Source organism: Sorex fumeus, unplaced genomic scaffold, assembly GCF_029834395.1.
Source record: "Sorex fumeus unplaced genomic scaffold, SorFum_2.1 ptg000037l, whole genome shotgun sequence".
In the NCBI taxonomy this organism is placed as follows: Eukaryota; Metazoa; Chordata; class Mammalia; order Eulipotyphla; family Soricidae; genus Sorex; species Sorex fumeus.
The window spans coordinates 49999796-50023264 of record NW_026606094.1 but is presented as its reverse complement, the minus strand read 5'-3'; the positions used below and the strand labels follow the sequence as shown (position 1 = coordinate 50023264).

Here is a 23469-nt window from a genome sequence, read left to right as displayed (position 1 = left end):
TTGAAATTCTAGATAATTTGAAAATATAGAACATAGAATTTTACTCATTTGAGGCTATTTATAGATTACTGCATTGTCACTAAAGGCTGATAATGTATGCTAGAAAAGTTTTAAGAGTCAGGAAAAGTAGGTCTGGGGTCCAGGACACATGTATTGCATGTGTATGGTTCCTGCAAGTCACCCCCAACATGTCTGGCCCCAGCATTCAAAGGCCACATTTACCGGGAACAACGTCTTCAACCCTAAGTACTGCTTATGAGACTCCAAAATAAAATTTAAGAGGCTGTTAAAACTCCTAATTAAATTCTCATTTTTTACTTAACACTAATTCTGATTATTCATAAACTAGTCTTAAATTGTGTCATGTGAATAGGGATCTACGTGTGGAACCAACAGAAAGTACATTTTAGTTTGTAAATTCTAAATAAAAGTTAGATAAGTAATATAATTAACCAGCACCATATTTCACAGGAGAAAAAATAATTTTCTCACAAAGGAAAATGATGGATTCGTATCATGTACACAATGTATAGCCTCACTGTATACTGAAACTGATTATACTTTCTGATAAATCTAGTAATAATCTGTCATTTCTTTGTAAGTTATCTGCTTTTATGCTTTTACCCAAAATTGATGGGGGCAGGGGTGGAAGAGAGAGAAAAAGCAAGAGAGAGCGGGAGAAAGAGAGAAAGAGTGACAGAGAATTTTTCTCTGACCTGCTATCCTATCTGCTTATTCGTACTGCATTTAACCTCTAGCTGATTATGTTTTAAATCATTTTTTAACATCATCTTTTTGTCTTGTTTCTGGGCCACATCCTGTGGTGCTCGAGGCTTACTACTGGCTCTACATTCAGAGATCACTCCTGGTGGAACTTGCAGGACCCTAACTGCTGGGGATTGAAACCTGATCAGCTAGATGCAAGGCAAATGCTCTACTAGCTGCTGGTCTCTCTCAAGCCTTTCTTCTGCGTTCTATCGAGACTTTCAATTCTCAGCAGTTGTTTCATTAATTCCCTCTTCAATTATGTCAACTTAATCTACCAAAGAATGTTTGATTCACCATTATTTCTTACAGGATTTGTTAATGGTTCTCCATCATCCTAACTGCTCTTATTTACTCCAGCTCTCATTGCAAATGATTCCATATGAAATTCTCTTTGGGTTTGAGAGAGATTTTTTTTTCTTGGTGTGGATAATGTTCTTATTCTAATTTCCTCAGCTCTCAATGATCCTATGTCATGGCAACAGGTCTGCTTATATACCATTAAAATTCTGGATATTATAACCTTATCCTAAGTGGAAATTTACACCTTGTGAACTCAACCCTGCTGTTTTGTTTTGTTTTTGTTGCTCACACCAGCCCTCTGGAGTTGCACAACTCAGAGCAGATCTTAAATTAGGAAGAGGCTGTGGCCCCATACAGTCATGAGTTCTATTCCAGATGTCACATCCATACACACACACCATATGGTTACTATTTCCATTTCTGCATAGCTGCTTCACTGGCCCAGGAAAATATCAATAGTGTCAGGTGATGTCATTTCAAGTCTAGTTTTACTGCCCAGAAACATGGCCATAATTTCTTCCTTTATGCAGACAGCCTAGTTCCAATCTCCCACCACTTACAAGATGGTTTTTGTTCTCCTAGAATGTGTAGTACAGTAATCCACACTCTCTTAAATTGAGTATAAAATTCCCCCTTTTTAAGCCCAAGTCAATGGGAGACAGGTTTTCGTGATCCTAAGTGCAACAGCACCCACATATCATCATCTCCTTTCTATTTGTTCATTGTAGGGTTGGATTTTCCTTGTAAAAATGTAACAAGAATGACATATGTACACTTGGCAGAGTGTGTGGAAGGAGGCAGATTAGATGGGCCTTTCGCTCATATTTTGAATAGAAATCTTTTCTTTCTGAAAAAGAGTGTGAGGACTTACTATTTGGTAGAATTCACTACATCTGATTCTGAAATTGTTTTGTGAAGATTTGAAATTTTAAAAAAATTCTCACTTTCACAAGTCTATTCACATTTTGTTTATTTTTAATTCAATTTCAGTAACTTCTCTTTCTACCGCTCGCATCTTTCTAAGAATTTATTTCCATCTTGGCATCTAGCTTCTAATCTGATGCTATAAGGTTAACATAACATTATCTCTGAATTCAATTTCATAATTTTCTCTAGTATTTCTGTTTTATTAGCTTCAGCTATAATTTTTGCTCTTTTTATTCCATATTTGGATCTGGATTTTTACACTTTCTTGGTAGAAGTTTAGAAATTAGGTGTTTCTCTTTCTTTTTCCTTTTTTTTTCTGAGGTAAAGGGTCACTCTCAGCTTGGTGTTACTCAATGGTTCCTGAGGGATCATGCATTGCACGCGACAGACTGAAGGCCAGGGCTTCCACATGCAAAGCAAGCCTCCAGTCTTAAAAAACTCCTCCATGGTCCTGACTTTTTTTTTTGTCACATATACACTAAAACATACACATTATCCTCAAATATTAATTTAACAGTATAAATATTGTTATGATTTATTTTGCTTTCAATTTCAAAATTTCCTTTATTAGAAAAGTATTACTTGACCAAATATTTGGATTTTTCTATAAATTCTGTTACATATTTGAATATTTTGTGGTTGATTAGAATTGTCTGATGGCCCAGGATACAGTCTACCTACACAATGTCTCACACAAGCCTTAAAAAGCATTCAGTCACTAGATAGTTTTACATACACATATATACATCAAGTTGATAATGTCAAAGTCTTTTATCTCCTTTATGATCTGCCAAGTTGTTTGTTCTATCATGACTGAAAATGAGATATTGAAATGTCTCATTACTATTAAAACCTTATTTCTCTTTCACAGTTTTTGCTTTATATGTTTTGGAACTATGAACAGATACATGCATTCATGATTCTTTATCTTCCCGATATATTTATCTCATCAGTATAAAATATTAGGATTCCATTCTTTTAACTTTTCACCTGTCTTTAAAGATAAAGTGTGCTTTAAACAGAAAAAGTTATTTTTTCACCCTATTAAATATTCTGAATTACAAAAAGTTCAATCTATTCACATTTATGGTAATTATTTATATGACTGAATTTACTTCTGCCTGTTTTCAATTTTTCGTGTCACACCTTAAAAAAATTGTTTCTCTTTTACTGCTTTCTTTGTTATAAATACTTTAGAGTCCCATTTTAATACTAATATTCTTTGCCTTCTATTATTTTTAGCAAGTGCACTAGATTATAATATTCACCTTATTTTATCAACAAGCTACCCCCAAATATTTAAGCCCAGAAAAATAAAAACTATGATTAATATCCTTTTCCTTGTCTCTCTTTTATTATATTTATGCACATATTTTCTAGACTAACCATATTATTATTAACACTGTTTTATATTATCTCATGTTTTAAGTAAATTTAAACAAATACCTACTGGCTTTTATATATACCCACCTATTCACCACTGCAGAATTTTTCTTTTCTTTTTGGGTTTTTTTTTTTTTGAGTTATATCTAATAATGCTCCAGTCTTACTCTTAGTTCTGTGCTCAGGAATCATTCCTGATAAGGCTTGTGGGACCACATGCAGTGCTAAAGACGAAACCCTAATTTATCTAAACTAGGGGGTTGATCTTCCCACTGTCACTGCAGAACCTTTTTAAAATTAATATCCACAATTAATACCTTTCAGCTTAAAAGGCTTCCCTTGGTATTTTTTATAGCAGTTCAGTAGCAGCAAATTCTCTATTTTACCTTCATATTGGATAACTAGATTTTCTGGATACAAAAAACATGGTGACAGGATTTTTTTTTAAGTACTCTGAATATGTCAATGCCTTATGATTATTATTTCTGATGAAATTCAGCAATTAAAGATACTGATGGCCCCATATGTGTAATGGATCATTTTCTTCTTCCAGCTTTCAGTATTTTCTTTTCTCATTGTCTTTTTTTTAGATTTTTTTATTAGTGAGACACCATGAGGTACAGTTATTGACTTACGAATTTTTGTGCTTGGGTTTCAGTTATACAATGATCAAGTACCCATCCCTCCACCAGCGCCCATCCTCCACCACCACGGGTCCCAGCATCCCTCCTACCCCCCATCCCCCCCATCCCACCCTGCCTCTGTGGCAGGGCATTCCCCCTTGTTCTCTATCTCTTCTTTTGGGTCCTGTGTTTTGCAAGAGAGGCACTGAGTGGCAATCCATGGCAGAGTCTCCTGCCCCAGCACCTGGCTGTCCTCGCCAGGGCACGTTGGGGGTGGGAGGGTTGAGTTTCCCTCCCCACCCTGAGCAGATCTCCAGCAGATGGAAGACCTCCAGAACCAGCCACAACCATGCTGACCATGCTGAGACCACTCTCCACACGCCTGAAGGTACTGGCAGAAGAACAAAGGCAATGCGGGTTCTGGGGCTGAGATCTCCAAGCCTGCTCCGATCAGGGCTGAGCATCCTCCACCCAGATCCTCCATGTTCCAGTAGGCAGGGGTCACGGGTCACACCCACCTACTGACCAACTGACGACACCCCCCGCCCCCCCTGCGTAATCCCATCAGCGGCTAGAGACTACAAGACCCAGCTCCCGGAAGTGCGCAGCCGTGCGACATCTTATTATCTCATTCTTACTTTTTGGACAACCTGGCAGGCTACCGAATGTAACCTGCCCACACGGCAGAGTCTGGCAAACTCCCTGTGGTGTACCCAATATGCCAAATACCAGTAACAATGATGGGTCTCATTCTCCTAACCCTGAAAGAGCCTTGAATATGGCACTTTAAAATCTCAGGGCTAGGACGAAGGAGACGTTAGTGATGCCTGCTCGAGGCAATCGATGAACAAGAGGATGATGGTGATTGTGATCGTGATTGTCTTTTAACAGCTTAATTATGTCTCTGTGTAGCTTTACTTATGTGGTCTTACTTGTATTTTGCTGAATGTCTAAAATCTATAGATTGTTCTTCATTAAATTTGAGGTTTGGTTTATTTCCTCAAAATTTAAAAAATTTTGTAACCTCTGTTCTCTCCTGGATATTGCATGTTTTTTCCGCAGGCCTACAAGGTTTTTTGACCTTATTCTTTTCCCCACTGTTTTTCAGCATAAATACATTTTATTGATGTATATATTCAGTGTTACTGATTCTTCTGCCATCTATAAATCTATCAAGTCTATCTAGTAATTTTTAAATTTGCGTAACTACACTTAGCTCTAGAATTTTTATCTTTTACAATAACTACAATTTCCAGAATTACTATGGCGCTACTTTCCCCTTTAATGCTTTAAACATGGTTTTCTTTAGTTTTTAAAGCATACTTAACAGATCTTTAAATGTTTCTCTGTCTAAAATATCAAACGTACTGGTGAAGAGAAAGGTGTTTGATCATTGATGACTAAGAAGTAATCTTGAAAGCTTTGTAACTTTTACCACAGTGATTCAATAAATAAATATAAAAAATAAATAAAATATCAAACATAAGACACTGTTTCTATTGACTGCTTTTTTATGAGTATCAGTCATACTTTGTTTCTTTGCATATTTGTAAAATATATGAAGAATGGCCAACATTTAAAATTATTGTAGCAACTCATTTTTTCTGAGCACCACTGTCCTTTATTTCTGTTTTAGTATCTATTTAATTAACTAAAATCTGTTTTCTTAGCAATGTGTAGTCACTGATGTCTCTATTTTGTTATTTTTCCCATTTTTTTCTTTCAAGTTTCAATTTTAATATCTTTTTATAAGTCTCCAGTATTCACTTACTGGTCAGTTAATTGTTCAGATTTTACTCAGCATATCAATGTAGTAAAGATTTGTTTCCAGAATGGCATTTATGTATGGAATGACGAGTATGTTCAAAGTTTTAAAATGTTTGCCCAAGATTTAAATACTATTTCTCTTAAGCCTCTTCTCCACATCATCTTAGCCAGTAATGCAGAGGTGGCATGGGTCCACTTCCTCTGAGACTAAACATGCCCAGAATGGTTCTTTTGGACAACATGGAACATGCATTATAACTTCTACAGAGCCCCATGATTATCTTACAAACCATTAACTCCCTTTTAAAGCTGTAGTGTGTACAACTTGCCCCTAACTGGATCACAGACTCAGAACTAAGAAACTGTTAGTCCTATTACTTTGCGACTCCAATCATGATTTTAATATATAATACTCTTAATCAACTGCTCTCTCTAGAAGGGACAAAAAGACTTCTGATTTTTCAAGACATCTGATTTCCCATTATGGTTAGAATGCACACCAATAAAGCAGAGGATGGAGAAGAGGGGGAAGAGAAGTAGGATCAGATGGACACCAGAAACCTGTGTTACTCTTAGTTAAATTCAATAGTTTTCTTGAACAAAGCATCACAATTTGATTGATTTCCAAGAACAGAGTCAACTGTTTTAAATGTTTTTATGCAGCCTTTTGTTTGCTTCATGAGGGAAAGCAATCACATCTCCCATTCAGCCATGTTCATTGTTCTTTTTTAATAGTGTTCTTTTTTAATAGTATCATGTATTACTGTAATCCAAAGTTCAACTGTACCATATCTAAGCTATAACTCTGAACTTGTATTTGCCTCTGAGATAAAACTGTTAATTTACTTTTTTGTTATTTATAGTCTATACACAATTAATACCAGACACATTTGACTTGGCTTCTTTTTGTTGCTTGTTGACATTGGGAAAAGAACTGATTTTGGCATATATATTTAAGACTATCTCTATAATGTAAATAGTCATAGAAAAATATCATGCTAACATGTCACATCTAGTTAGTCCAGAAAGCACAAAATTGAGATTTTAAGAAGATATAAATGATACTAAATGAAAACTATGGCATATGGAAAATACTTGAGAGCAGTATCAATATTTACCTAGAGAGTAATTACATATTGCTAGGCTTTCAAATATTGAAAGGAGAATTATTAACTATTGATACAGAGAGCAGAACTGAAACTAAGATATATAATTCTGAGTTCAATATGAAAAAGCAACAACTTAAGCTAAACCATTTAATGGTTTGGTTGAATGTTAACATTCTCTCACTCAGAAAACTCAAGAGTCCAAATGATCGACTTTTAAGAAATGTTTATATAGGAAAGGGCCTAGATGCAGTTTTATAGAAGATGCAGTTTTATAGAAGAAGGTTAAGGATGCATATGGTTAACAGACAACATTAACAGGAACATTTATCCAAAATATAAAGATATGGCAATTCAGATTCTTCATAATAAGGAAACCATTTATAGTACGGGGGGTGGGGGGGTGCAGCTTAGTTGCCAAGGATGCTTTCATATGAAGGACCCATTATTTAAAATATGGGACTTCATGGTCACCTACGAGCATAGCTGGTATAGCTCTGATTGCCCTGAGCATTGTCAGCAGTGGTACTGCTGGCCCCCAAGCACTGTTGGCTTGGACAGTACACATTGCTGGGTCTGAGCACTGAATCACCTGGCTCTGTTAGCCAAGTATTGATGGAAATAGACTAGAGTGCCCTGAGCACTGCTTATTTGCCCTCAATTCTACCACCCTAAAAAAATTGAAAACTACTTCTAAAGTCATGTTTTCTACTACTATTATTACACACTGTACAATAAATTAGATATTAAAAGTTACTAGAAAAATCACTATCACTATATAAAACAATAATTTATAATTATAAATTGAAATTGTATTGAAGAATTAATCTGTATAATTATACAGTAAAAATAACTCAGTCCTCGGTGCTGTAAGTCAGAAGACAGCTAAAATGGGAATAAAAATCAACATGACAGAGACTCGTGTCTAAATCATACTTTCACTCTAAAAGGCAAAAAAAGCTGAGTGGGTGCACAATAAATCTTTAAAATAAAGGATATAATGGGCACAAATACGGTAATCTCAGACTTGTTCACCAAAATATAAAAGGCTACAATTAAATTCTGAAAGAGGTAAGGCTAGTATACGTAAAGGAAATAGCATTTTGTCAACCATGCTACTAATAAGATAATCTGCTAAGATTAATATGAATAATAGAAAACATAAATACTTACCTCTTTGAGTTGATCAGCACTCCCCCATGATGCCGAACGTTGATGCGATCTCTTTTCTGATCCTTCTTCTGCCCAGCAGCTAGGTGTCTTCAAAATACAAATAAATAATAAGAAATATTGTCTCTATTTCCTTATCTTACAGTCACTCAAACATATTTCTGTATCTTAGTACGTAACAGCTAAGGGGCAATGTAAGGACCAAGTACTTAAATGTTAAGATTTTAATATTCCCACGAAATGTTTAAACATTTTGTAATATTCCAAATTAAATATGATCAAAACTGTCTAATGTTACACAAAACCAGTGGACTTTTCACATCAACAGCATTATTTTTTTTTCCCTTTATTTTATTTTATTTTTTTTTAAGTTGTAGATTTACAATTTTTTGTGCTTTGGTTTCAATTATACAATGATCAGATACCCATCCCTCCACCAGTGCCCATTTTCCACCACCATGGATAATATCCCTCCCACCCCCATCCCCCCTGTCTCTGTGGCAGGGCAATCCCCTGTGTTCTCTCTCTCTCCTTTTGGGTATCAACAGCATTATTAATGTCACTGTCACTATCCTTCTGTTGTTCATCTACTTGCTCGAGCGGGTCCAATAACATTGTGAGACTTGTTACTGTGTTTGGCATATCGAATACGTCACGAGGAGCTTGCCAGGCTTTGCTGTGCGGGTGAGATACTCTCAATACCTTGCTGGGCTCTCTGAGAGGGGCGGAGGAATTGAAAGTGCAAGAATCGAAATCAGGTTGGCCGGGTCAGCTGCGTGCAAGGCAAACGCCCTGCCTGCTGTGCTATCGCTCTAGCCCATTATTAATGTAAAGTTATTAAATTCAAAAAGAACTGTCAAGATATGCATGCATATTCTTAAGAGAATAGCAAAAGTAAATATGAATTGGTACTTATATAAATAAAAGGGTCCCCAAACTAGCTCAAAAATAGCCTAACAAATATTCAACAAGAGTTTTGTGTGTGCATGTGCTCAGAAGATCTTTTCTTGATATCATTCTTAATGTGTATACCTACTTAATTACTTCAGAGCACAGTATTACTTATGCAAAATAAAAACTGACTATAAAAGTATATGTTTATGAAGTCTACCTTATAAAATGTGCAGTTTCATAAAAATATAAAATACTGGAAGAATTCTTTCAATCATATGACTACAAATTTATATACATATTTAGTCATAGTCTCAACGTTTCCAAAACATACTCTCTAAAGAGTAATTCTATTTAACCACACCACTTTAAAATTAAATGGTACTATTTCAAGATAAATGGTACATTTCAGGAGCCAGTATGACTCTCTTTGAGAAGATTCGAATTTCTTAGAACAAAATCAAAATTTTTTTAATCTTAACGATGGTTTCAAAATAAAATCTATTCTCATAAAGTTGCACAGAAGTATAAAATGGGGTCAAAAGATAGTTCAACGGGCTGAGTACATCCAAGTATGTGCACCAAGCACCATCAGTGAATCCTAAGCACAGAGCTGGAAGTAGTTCCCAAATACAGTCTGGTGTGCCCCCAACCCCAATTTTTACAAAAAAAAAAAAGAAGGAGCCATATTGGGGCCTTCAGTGGGCATGAGTCTGCCTTACAAGTGGCTGAGCTGGGTTCAATTCCTGGCATCCCACAGGGTCTCCCAATCCTGCCAGGAATGATCTCTGAGCACCAAGTCAGAAGTTAGTTCTGAACACTGCCAGGTGTGCCCCCCAGACCACCCCGCAAAAAAAAAAAAAGAAAGGATGTGTACAAAAATATATATTCTAATGAAACTATCCTTTGGTTTCCTGGTAATATATAGTTTTATAATCAAATACAAATAAGCATTAGAAGTTAACACTGAGGACATAACAGTTCACCTAAAATAACTTCATGAACTTACTGATAGCAGTTTACATGTTCAATTTTTTTTATCAAGCTTTAACTATATACCAAACTGTGCTCATCACACAGACTTCTGCAGATGCTGGGGGATTAAACCCTGGTTGACTACATGCAAGGTAAATGTCCTACTCACTGTACTATCGCTCTGGCCTTCTGTATTCTTTACTCACTGTACTATTGGCTCTAGCCTTCTGTATTCTTAGTGCCATATTGACCATACACGCACTCATTTTTCTTTTTTTTTTTTTGCTTTTTGGGTCACACCCGGCAATGCTCAGGGTTTATTCCTGGCTCATGCACTCAGGAATCACTCTTGGCGGTGCTCGGGGGACCAGATGGGATGCTGGGAATTGAACCTGTATCGACCATGTTGGTTGCATGCAAGGCAAACGCCCTACCAGCTGTGCTATCGCTCCAGCCCCCACTCATTTTTCTTAAGTAGTAATTGTGAATTCACAAAGCATGTCTCTGGGAGTAGAAAAAGGGGCAATTCACTGATTAAGCCTAAAACATTCAGGGTTAAATAAAAAAATTAATATCCATAGCACAGTGGCAGGGCATTTGCCCTGCACGCGGCCAACATGGCCGACCCGAGTTCGATTCCTCCACCCCTCTCGGAGAGCCCGGCAAGCTACTGAGAGTATCTCGCCCGCACGGCAGAGCCTGGCAAGCTACCTGTGATGTATTCGATATGCCAAACACAGTAACAGCAAAGACTCCAATGGAGACGTTACTGGGCCTGCTCGAGCAAATCGATGAACAACGGGAGGACCTTTACCTTTACCTTTAATATTATGCAGTTATATATTTGGAAATATAATGTAAATATAGTTAGAAGTCCTATAGAAAGTTGTATTGTTAAGGAGTATTTTTCTTAGGAATATTGAACAACAGTCCCTAGCAAGAACTTAAAATCCCTTAGTAATTAAGCAAAATGTGTAAGACCCACATCAATCTAGGACATACTGTGTTCTAAAGACAGATCATTATACACAAAGTAATGATTTCTGATGTTCCAGATTATTATCAAGAACATTATTCAGAATAAACTCATTTCTGTTTCCAGTTGTGAAGATGAATGAACAAATATTAATAATAAATCTCTGGATTGCATTTATTAAAAATTGAAATTACTATAGAAATACACTATTCATCTGTAAGTATTTAAAACAAAACTTTTTCCTTTCTTTGTAAAAAAAGTTAATTGGAGAAAAATCAGTAATACTACATAGCACCAACATATAGCAATTCTGTTTTTAAAAATTAAACTGAGTTGTATACCAAGAGTGGAACTGGAAATAAATGTTTCTGAGAAGCATTATAAATAATTATTGACTGATGGAAAAGTCAAATATAAAATTACACATTAATCACAGTTACAGTACCACTTTAGAAAATATGCGCATGTAAACTATGTATGTATACATACATACAAAAGAAAAAAAGACAGGTATTTCAATATAGAGTGTGCTGAAAATTCTAGGTAATCACACAGCAAATCTACAATGCATTGTGATCAAAAAACGTAGAAAAATTTAACATTATATTTGAAAATATTTCATGATAAAATGCAATATCAAATTTAATGTTTACAAAAGAATTCTATTTTAAATAATTTTATTTCTTTTAAATGTAAATAATCAAAATATAAAGGAATATCAAATATTTAAAATGGCTGTTGTCTTAGTTTTAGGAATAAAATCAGCATATTTTTAATTTTTTTTGTGTGTAATTTTTGGGTATTTTCCAAGTATTTAGCAATGAGTACTGTTTTTGAAATTTGATTTTTTTTTTTTAAGCCACAGCTGGTTATGCTCAGGAAAACTATGCAGTACTAATGAATTGAACCCAGAGCTCCAGCATGCTAAGGGGACACTCTAATTCATTGAGTACTTTGAGCTACCTCCTCAGTCTGAAATAGAATTATTTTGCAAAATAAAGGTAGCTATCATGTCAGGCTGGTAAATCTAGATAAATCTCTTATTAGAAAAACAAGTACATAGTTATAAAAATACTTTTGTTGGGGGGGGTCACACTGGTTGTATTCAGGTTTTACTTCTATCTCTGTGCTCAAGGACCACTCCTGATGGGCTCAAGCAACATATTGGGGTGCTGGGGATCAAATCCAGGTCAGCTGCATGCAAGGCAAGCACTTTACCTGCTATACTATCTCTCCAGTCAAAATTCTACATTTAGAAATAAAACTAAAGTCTGTTTTGAAAAATGAGTTACATAAAAGTTGATTTATATTATAATACAAGCACACATCACAAAAAATACTGTTCACAAGGTAGGGTGGAATGTTTTTCTCACAAGAACGCATACCACTGGCTATGGCAATGAAGAGAAAGAATTTGGAAAAGCCAAAACATTCAAATGTTTGAAATAACTACAAAAACTGAAGAGTTCAATACCCAGAAACATTAATTTAAGGTTATTCACAAGAATATGAACAAAATGGTACGAACAGTTTGGCTATGTCTTTATGGTATACTTTAATTAAATGAATAAAGAGTTCCATTAAAATGTTTTCCTGGGGAGGGGGGGTCAGGAAATACTTCAGCGCATAGGGACTGTGCCTTGCACAAGCAAGGGTCCTGAGTTAAAGCCCAGACACTGAACCTGAGCTCCACCAAGGGTAGGTCTAGTGGGTTCCAGTTCTGCCAAAATGGGCACTGGGGGCATTGGCCGCTGAGGCCCTGAACAATGTTTAAGAGGCCAAAAAATAAAACCATTTCCTGAAAAGTTAAACACAAGAGCTATATTTTATGAAAAATGTTTACCAAAAAAAATGCATACGAATGTTCACTGTTGGATGTAAACATAAATTCTGCTATACATGTATCCTGATAAATTATTTCCCAGTAAAAATGAAGAATTGATACATGCTATGATGGATAAACCTAAAAAGCACTAAACCAAGTAAAAGAAATTATAAACATCAGGCCATGTATTGTCCGAGTTCAGAAGAGGTGGAAAGCCGATTAGCGGGTGCCAAAGCAAAGGGAGTGGAAATAGCAAGCAACTGTTAATGGATACAGTGGGTACTTTATGGAGTAATGAAACCTTCAAAAATTGATTATGGCAATGACTGTATACTCTAAATGTGTTGAGTCAATGAACTGTACACACAAAAATTCAGGTGCGTGCTACTAAATTATATCTCAATTAAGCTTCAAATCAAAGAAGAAAATTCTAAGTTGATCACATTTTCTCAACTTAAAAAAATATCCTGTATTACTGAACCTGAAAGTCCTAAGTGTTATTTATTTATTTTCTCAAAAATAAGTGACGCTTTCAGTCATGCTCCTCTTGTCAAGTTCTGAATCACACAGAGGCACAAGTTGAGTAATACAAAAGGCTAAGAGGCACTGTACACTAAAAATTATCGAGTCAGCTTTCTCAATTCAAGACAAAAATATTTAACTGAAGAACTAAAGATGTAATTTAAGCTAAACTGTACATTAGAAATTTTATTCTCTGGTTCTCACAGACACAGAGTTGCTAAATACACTCTTAACAACCAGTTTAGGCTTTAACAAAAAGGAGAGCGTATATATAGTTAAAATATAAACGTGATCTCTGGGCAAGGGAGATAACTCAGAGGGCTCGATTCATGACTTGTGCGTGTGTGAGGAGACCCCGAGTTCAATCTCTGGCTTTGCATGGCCCTTCATCTGCACACCACCAGATGTGGCTTTGATATCCCCTAAGTACTAATGTCCCTAGCATTGCCAAGCCTAAGCATCACAGCTCCATCAGGCCTAAGCATTGAGTCTTCAGCCTGATAAAGACTGACAGGAGCAGCTCCAGGTCCCTTGGGCAAGGTTGAGAGTGACCCCCACCCCAACACACACAAAGCATAAACAATATTTCAGTAAGTTAATTGGCATTGCAAATTAATATTGCCAATTCTGACAAGTTATTATTCCTATTAGGAACAAACTGATAATTGAACTGATATCTAATTTTTAGTAAAATATTAACATGTATTTTTTGTTTACTGTTGTCACATTTTTTTTAATTCAATTTGTCTTGGTTGCTATATCTCAAAACTTTTATTTCAAATATAAAAGAAGTGACAGTAGTTTTACTTTTTTTAATTTAACCTAAAAACAGGGGCAGGAGAGTAGTACAGCTGGTAGGATTTTTGCCTTGTATCACAGATGACCCAGGTTGGATCCCTGGCATCCCATACAGTCCCCCAAGCCTGCCAGGAGTGATTCCTGACTGTAGATCAAGAAGTAACCCCTAGTACCGCTACGTGTGGCCCAAGAACAAAATAAAACAGAAATATAAAGTCAACTGATTTTTATTACTGTCTTGAAATTTCTGAAGAAATACTTTATTTTTCTTGTTATCAGGGGCCAAATTCAGTGGTGCTCAAAGGCAATTTCAGGCCCCGTACTCAGGGACTAGATGCAGTGCCAAGGAATAAACCGGGGTCACCCCATGCAAGACAAGCACCTCCCCACCTCTACCCTCTCTCTCTGCCCCTAATAAATTACTTTTATAAATATCTCATATCTCACAAAATACCAGAACACTGATGACAGTAGGTATATATCCAAAATATTTACAAACCATTCTAAAACTCACACTGGAGAAACACAAACTAATAGTATAAAAACTGATGGCAGGAATATCAACAGAATATCTAATTTAGGAGAAAGTAGGAGTTCTATTAAGTTCACTGTCTCATATCTGAATCCAAATGTCTGAAGCCTCTTTTCCTACTAGCAAGGCAGCAGTCAGTCAATAGCTGCTTCTGAAATGAGTAAATCCTGATCTACCCAGAAATGTAGTTTTAGAGCCATATACCACGCCTCATATGTCATTTCTATGCTATTGTCTACCAAGCTAGACTTCCTGTTCATAACTGTATAATCAATTGTTAATACCAGTAATAATGACTTTTTCTGTCCCATTAACAAGTAAATCACTGACAATAAAATGTTTGATTCTAACAGAAAGGCAGTGATTATTTATTAATATCTACTATGTCTAGACACTGCAACAGAAGCTTAACATGGATTATTTTACATGATCCTCATGGCAAAGTTACAAGTGTTAGCCCCTAAAAGTGACAAGAATTCCAACATCCCAGAAAACTGCTTATACATATTTGTTTTATACTAAGGCCTCCTTCCAATGAGGTAACATCGTATTCAAAACACTTATGTGTTATAAAATGGTTGTGAATAACTTGTAATGTATGCGCCTTTTAATATTAGATTCTTAAGAACTTAGTTCTTAAGTTTTTTTAAAATAATTTCTCTAATGTACAAATGTGTTTCAGTAAATGTTTTTTGTAAATACTACCAGATTTTTGATAGAAAACTGATAACATGACAAAAAAAAAAAAGGTTGGAAACCCATGTACTAGACAACAAAAGAAGATAAAAGAGTTGTTCCAAATTGGAAAAAAAAAACATTTTACAAGTTCATCTAGAGCTGGCTTATGAGTAAGGGAAAATGTGGGAAAGAGATGAAGGAAAACAGTAATTCTGCGACTGAAGTGTTTCTGAATGGGGGAAAACTGATTGTATGAATAACAGGAGTATGGGGAAAGCTTTTTACTATATACCTTTACTTTTGAATGAAAATACAATAATGAAATAAATATAATTCTTAGGTTCTTATCATTTTAGATACCATTCAAAACTGATGAATAAAATATAACAATGGGTCTGGAGAGATAGTTCAGTTGGCAGAGCGTTTGCCTTGCATGCAGTCAAACCATTTTCTATCCCTGGCACCCCATAAGGTCCTCCAGGCCTGACAGGAGTGATCTTTGAGTGCAGAGCCATGACTAAGCCCTGAGCATTGCGGGATGTGCCCCCACAAAGAAAGAATAAAGCATAACGATATTTATCACAGATTTAGATGCTCTAATAAATACAGGCGAGTATATGTTCTTGTGGAAACCAATAAAATTGCTCTCTAAAGTTAGGGACATGCTACTTTTGTGTGGACAGTTAATGTTAAGATTAGAAGATCCTCTCTTAATTAGATGACTGGCTGAAAGTAAAGGGTGATCCTGTACAGAAATAAATATTTACGCATTTACTCAACAGTGTTTAGTATTAACTCCATAAAAATATTTTAGATCCATGAATGTAACATAAGGGGCCAAGATGCCAAATTTTAGGCTTTTTCATTTTAGGAAGTCTTTCACAACCACCCCTCTACCCACCCTGCAACCACCATATATTCCAGTAACTACTGCTTCATAAATTTCAGCAGCAAGATCTTCAAGGGCACAGGAAATCTAAGCAACTGTATTAGGTATGACTTTGGGTAAAGAAATAAGTTTCTGATCAGAGTTGTGACACTGTAAGTTCTCTTTTCTATTACCATGTGAGGTCTATCATCTGTTCCTTTGATTCAAGTCTTCTTCAACAAAGCTACTTTTCTAAGGGAGAAAGTGTCCAAAGGATTTTAATTATAACTTTAATAGCAAAGATATTATGTGTCTCAGTATGTAATTGTTAACTATAGTAAATGTTGATGAAGACACATGCAAGTATTTATCTCAGATCTGTTTCTTAAATGTAAGGTTTTTAGGGGAAAACACTAGTAAAAGGGGAAATCATAAAACTCTGATACTCAGTAGAATTAAGAAAATGATGGTATTTTATGTACTTTGGGGGCATATTTAAATACTTCAAACACTAAATTCTGAATCTCAATCTACAACAATAAAATATGAAAGTAAAACTTCGCTTGGAGTAAGATAACAGAAATATGCCAAATTTTATTTCACTTTGCCATTCTATCTCTTACCCCTCAAAGATACAGGAAGCCAATGAGCAGTACTCTGTTATCCTGTATCTTATCCCAAGTCTCACAGGAAGATTAGAGGAACAGACAAACAGTAAAATTGGAAGGATTCATAGTAAAAACTACTCTAACAATAACTGACCATAGCATTTTTAAACTGCTAAGGAGGCCAAGCAAATAGAAGCAAAGATATACAAATGGGACTACATCAAATAAAGCTCATCATTGCAAAAGAAAATGATGAGAATAAAGATACCTCCAGAGACTGGCAGAAAATATCTACCCATGACTCATCTGACAGAGGGTTACACTATCCAAGATATAATATATAAACCATTTTTAAATTTATCAATAAAAGCACCACCATCAAAATATGGGGAGAAGAGATGAACAAACACATCCTGAAGAAGACATACAAATGGCCATTAGGTATATGAAAAAACGCTCTCCATCACTCATCATCAAGGAAATGTAAATACAAACAATGATGGAAGCTGGAGAAATTGAACAGTGGGTAGGATGTGTACCTTGCAGGTGGCTAACCTGCTTTCAATCCCCACCACCCAGTGTGGTTCCCTGAACCCTCTGAACACAGAGTCAGGAGTAAGTCCTGTGCACAGCTGGGTGTGCCCCCCAAATACAATCAAATACAACAATGAGAAAGAAAATCAAACCTTGTATCCCTGGGGCTGGCACACATCAAAAAAAAAAACAAACCCAACCATAAACTGGCATAGATACAGGGGAAAAAAGCATTTATATACCACTAACGGGAAGGTCAACTAGTTCAACCTCTCTGGAAAACAGTACAAACAGTTCTCAAAAAACTACACAGTAAGCTTCTATGAATTTGCATCTCTGTGACCTAATAATCCCATTTCTGGGAATCTACTCCAAGGAACCCAAAACACTCTTTTCAAAACGATATTTGTTATACTATTTTCATTGCCGCTCTATTCTCAACAACCAGATCTGGAAGCGATGAGTGTCCAAGAACAGGTCAAGGAACAATGAGATATAAACACAACTGAGTACTACTTGACTAAAAGAAAAAAACTAAACATGCAATTTGCAGCTATCTGGATAGAGCTGGAGGGTATTACGCTGAGTGAAACCAGTCAGAAAAAAGGGAGAAAGGGAGAAGCACAGAGTGGCCTCCCTCATACTTGGTATATAAAGAAACAGTATGGGAATAATAAATAGTCAAAGAAAACAGAACCTTTGAACTGGTTTACAGAACTGAGCTTACCAAACGCAGGTGTGTGTGTTTGGGGGTGGGGGGGGGGAGATGTGTGCAAATTGACTCTCTGGTAGTTGCAAGATCACATGCATGAAACCCTATCATTAACAGTATTATAAACCACAGTGTTTCAAATTAAAAAAAAAATGAAAACTGCAATTGGGGCCAGAGACAGCTTTGTGTCAGACACATTCTTTGCATACATGGGTTCTGGTTTAAATATTCTGCCCCAAAGAAAAACCAAAACACACTAAAGGTTACCATGTAATTTTCCCCTAAAGGGGAGAAATATGAAAAATTACCCCAAAAGTTAGAAATTTAAAGCTAATTAAATTTAAAGCCAATTTTTCCAACAATAAGCAAGATTTGTCACAACATAAAGGAGAAAAATGAAGCAATAAAAACCTCTGGAGAGGGAAGAAATTTTTTAAAGTTCTAATTTTTAGGGCATAGAGAGACAACTCAATGTTCAGAGCACATGCATTGTATATGCAGGATGCCCAGAACCATATGGTTCCCGCGAGCGAGGAGTAGCCCCAAGCATCACTATATGCTGTCATGACTAACAACCTCTAATCCATCTTTCCTCCCTCTCTGCTAAACATTTATAATGATAGCAACTACTTATTTAAAATATGTCAGCTATTATTGTTAGCATTTTTTTTTTGCACTAAGTCAACTGAACTCCTTTTGAGGAGAACATGAAGTTGATTCTATAGTCAGCTCTGCTTAGGGTTTACTGATACTCTGGGTTCAGGATTTCTCCTGGCCCGACTCAGGGATCATGCTGGTAAGAAGGACTGACCCAGGATAGGTCACACCTTAACCCCTGAACTGTCTCCCAGCCCTAACTCATTCTATCTGTAAAAAACAAAAACTGAGACAAAGAGGTAAAGTATTATGTGCCAAATTATAGAGCTAGAAAATGGTGGAGTCAAGATTCAAAAGAAGTTATAATCACAGAACAAGGCTCTGATCAATGAAAAATTTTAAAGAAATACACAATACAATACTGAGAAGTATTCCATAACAAAAATATTATGAATCATTAGATATATTTACTGTCAAACTGTCAAACACTGTCCTCCCATTGTTCATCGATTTGCTCGAGTGGGCCCAGTAATGTCTCCATTTTGAGACCTGTTGTTACTGTGTTTGGCATATTGAATACGTCACAGGTAGCTTGCCAGGCTTTGCCCTGTGAGCGAGATATTCTCGGTAGCTTGCAGGGCTCTCCGAGAGGGGTGGAAGAATCGAACCCATCTCAGCAGGTCTGGCAGTGCGCAAGGCAAACGCCCTACCACTGTGCTATTGCTCCATAGATATATATTTCTAAGTACATAATATTAATACAATGACCAATGGAAATAAACAGAAATGTCAACTTACTGACAGCTAAAAATCAACAGATATAAATAAGAGAATCTGTATGGAAACTGAACAATCAGGAAGGCCAAATTACTATTTAATGAATTCTGTATCTAAATCAGCATCTTAAGATAAACACTATACCTCATTTTAAATTACTCAAAGACCATATATGCAACATATTAAACCACATATAAAATTTCTACATTTTCTAAAGACCTGTAACTGCATACTATTAACTACAACACAATAAAATTAAAAATACAATTTTTACTAGGAAAAAGAAACTGTATTTAGGGTTGGAGCAGTAGTATTCAATGGTCCCCATAAACCCTACAAGGAGTGATCTCTGAGTGCAGAGTCAAAAGTCAGTCCTGAACATCACCCGGTATGACCCAAGAATAACAACAACATCAACAACAAATTCTATCATAAAATATTTAAAAAATAAAAAATTAAAAACAAGCTCTTACTATTGCTAAGGGTAGCAAATCTGAAACTCTAAATATATAAATATTGGAAACATTATATACTAGTTAAAGTTGAGTTCAGAGTATCAATGTTGACATAAACTACTTATGCTACATTTAGTAACACAAATATCACAAATGTATAATTAAGTATTCATCTCCAGAATCTACAAAAAATATATATGTCAGGAAGGGATAAAAAAGGCAATGAGGGGGCTGGAGAGATAGCACAGCGGGTAGGGCTTTGCCTTGCATGCGGCCAACCCAGGTTCGATTCCCAGCGTCCCACATGGTCCCCTGAGCACCGCCAGGAGTAACTCCTGAGTGCAGAGCCAGGAGTAACCCCTATGCATTGCCTGGTGTGACCCAAAAAGCAAAAAAAAAGGCAATAAATTCATTTTATTTATAAATAAAATAAAGAAAAAAAGAAAAAATAGTAAATGAAAAAAAGTAAATGAAAAAGAACTTTGTAGAATTTCAAAACAACTGGAAAAAAGTAAATGAAATAGAAAAAGAATTGACTTTTTTCAATCTAGAGAAGCCCTTGTTCTCTCTTGAATACACGTTTTTCTCCTTAGCTTTTTCCAGTCTGGAGAAGCACATGTTCTCTCCTAAACATACATTTTTCTCCTTCACTTTTTCCCCTCCGGAGAATCCCAAGTTATCACTTGGACACATATTCCTCTCTTTATCTCCCATCACAGCTAAGTAAATTTCTTTCAATAAAAACTAATTGGTTTAAAAAATATATAAAAAGAATTTCAAGAGTCATGAAAGAGACAGATTCTCTGAACAGGTAAAATTCTTTCAGATGTATGTCAACAAGGCAATTGGGTTACTTCTGCAAAGCCGGATCCCAGAGGAAATCTTGCAAAATCCTTTTGTGAAGTAAATATAACACTAATCTGAGGATTTTATGAGAAAGATCATTTCAGATGTCATTTCTGGATATTGAAACTTTGTATTAATTATCATTTCATATGCCATTAAACAATTTTTACAAGAACTTCATAAACAGCATGTATCTTAGAAATGTCATCATGGACCAATTATCAAGTAATACACAAAACAAACTATTGATTAAAACTAAAAAATAAAAATTACTAGCAAAATAAATGTGTGGTTGATGTGGGCAAAGCACATCTGTTTCATAGTAAAAGCCAGTATGTTTATCACATAGAATACTTAGTTGCATTACCATCAGTGTCAAGAACAATGCAAAATATTCAATATTTTTTTTATCCACCACTGTCTGATTTCTGGAGCAATAACAAATGAAATATATAACAAGGGGTAAATGATGGAAATAAGACAGAAGAATCAATTTCTATAATCTATGCCTAGAAATCAAAAGAAACTACCGGAAAAATTGCTAGAAACAAGAAAATCCCAATTGAAATGATCACATTAGAAAATCAGAAGCTATAATTAAAAATCTTCATCATAACAGTAACCCAGAGTTTAATAAGTACATGTTGATCCTTGAACAAATGCTTTGAAATATTTCTAAGAAACAAACATATTTACTGAATGAACAAAAAACACATCCCTTTTTGGGAGAAAAGTGAATATGGTTAAGTTGACAATTCTACATAAATATTTAGTTGAAATATAAAACATTTTAATAGAAATGTTACAAATATGAAAGATTAGTCAGAAATGTTCTAACATGAGTTAAGTAGGATCAACATATAAGCTATTAGACATAAGCTATCAAATTGAATTACAGAACACGAGAGACAGTATACAGAATAAGACATTTGTCCTGCATGAAGCCAACCACACTTTGAGCCCCGTAAAACATATGGTCCCGCCCAGTACTGCAGTGATTTCTGAGCACAGAGCCAAGAAAAGTCCCTGAGTATCTCCAGGTGTGTCCCCCACCCCATAGTAAATTATCAAGTGAAAAAAATTAAAATCATTCCATGTTAGATACACCTCCCCCCTAAAAATCAATAAAATAATTCAGAATCCAGAAATAGACCCAATAAAATTGGAGTTTACAATATGGCAAGAACAATAAAGCAAATTACTGAAGAAAAAATATGCTATTGTACAATTAGCAAAACAAAAAAAAATAGAAAAAAACCATAAAGAATGGAAATAATTGGCAGGCCAAATCACAGCTGTATCTTGTACACTGGGGGGGAAGAGACATTTTTTAGAGGTTGGAGGGATAGTTCAGGGGTTAAATAACATTTGTATGTAACCAATCTGAGTTTGATTTTAGCATCGTTATCATCCCTGGATGCAGCCCTAAAGACTCACCAACAGGGTGACTAGGTAATCCCTAACCCCAGAGGGTTCAAGAACTACAACATCCTCTAGTCCTCATACTGTATTTTCATTGCTTGGCTGGGAATCATTGGGAGGGGTCTTAGGAGGGCTCCTGAGGTCTTCTATGGAGGATCTCCCTAGTGCCCAGGAAGAAAAAAAATATTGTTGCAGCATATAATTTCTATTGTTTGACCATTTTTACGGGCTGGAGCGACAGCACAGTGATAGGGCGTTTGCCTTGCATGCAGCTGGCCCGGCGAGCCAGGTTCAATTCCTCCGCCCCTCTCGGAGAGCCTGGTAAGCTACTGAGAGTATTGCACCCGCACGGCAAAGCCTGGCAAGCTACACATGATGTATTCAATATACCAAACACAGTAACAACAAAGTCTCAAAATGGAGACGTTACTGGACCTGCTCAAACAAATCGCTGAACAACGGGATGACAGTGTTTGTTTGACAGTTTGTTTGTTTGACCATTTTTACAGAGTATATATTTCCACATTTATACATAGACTCACAGACATCCCAACAACTACATCAAAGAAAAGGGAAGGAGAAATCTTCTATTGTCCAAAAATGTTTATGTTTTAAACTCTTAGGTGAAAACTAAGGAAAATTTTGATTTACAGTAACCTTAACTGAAAGTTTGAGTTGTAATAAATTTGTTTGAAATTAGTTGCATATAAAAGACTAAGATAACATTAAAATTCCACAAATATTTTCTCAGTTTTTTACTTCTATTAAGCTAAAAAGGTAATTCTAATAATCTGGCAAGTATTCTTTTTTTTATTAGCCATAATAACATGAAGTTGGTTCTCAATTCAGAGAATATGGAAACTAAATAGTAAATTGAATTTGTAGAAAAGAAAACTAAAATTTAAATCACACAGTAGTTATTTCATGGCCCATGATTTTCTCTCCAAATTTTATTCAGAAAATATTCAAAAAAAAGTTGAAAAAACTGTTCATTAAGTAATAAAGTCAATGCTTAGATTTTACATTAAGCATTTTGTTCTGTTTTATTGCTATCAGTGATTCTGGACTTATTTGAAAGTTGTAGAAAACAGCATACCAAACCCTTAAAAAGTCTTATTACCATTCGATATCTGTACTCTATATTTTTAAGTTAAATATTACAGTAAGAGTTACTGTAAAAAGTACAAGAAGTACGGTCACGGTCCTCCCGTTGTTCATCGATTTGCTTGAGCAGGCCCAGTAACATCTCCATTGTGACACCTGTTACTGTGTTTGGCATATTGAATACATCACGGGTAGCTTGCCAGGCTCTGCCGTGCGGGCGAGATACTCTCGGTAGCTTGCCAGGCTCTCCGAGATGGGCGGAGGAATCGAACTCGGGTTGGCCAAATTGGCTGCGTGCAAGGCAA

The 23469-nt window shown here is 35.7% G+C and overlaps 1 protein-coding gene across 1 annotated transcript in view; it reads right to left on the bottom strand.

Annotated features, from left to right (window-relative positions):
* GLCCI1 (glucocorticoid induced 1) overlaps positions 1-23469 on the bottom strand; it is a 105460-nt gene that overhangs the window by 39668 nt on the left and 42323 nt on the right. The window contains exon 3 of the mRNA XM_056117982.1: positions 8048-8134. Coding sequence (XP_055973957.1) covers positions 8048-8134 — 87 coding nt within the window. The remainder of the gene's footprint in view (positions 1-8047; positions 8135-23469) is intronic.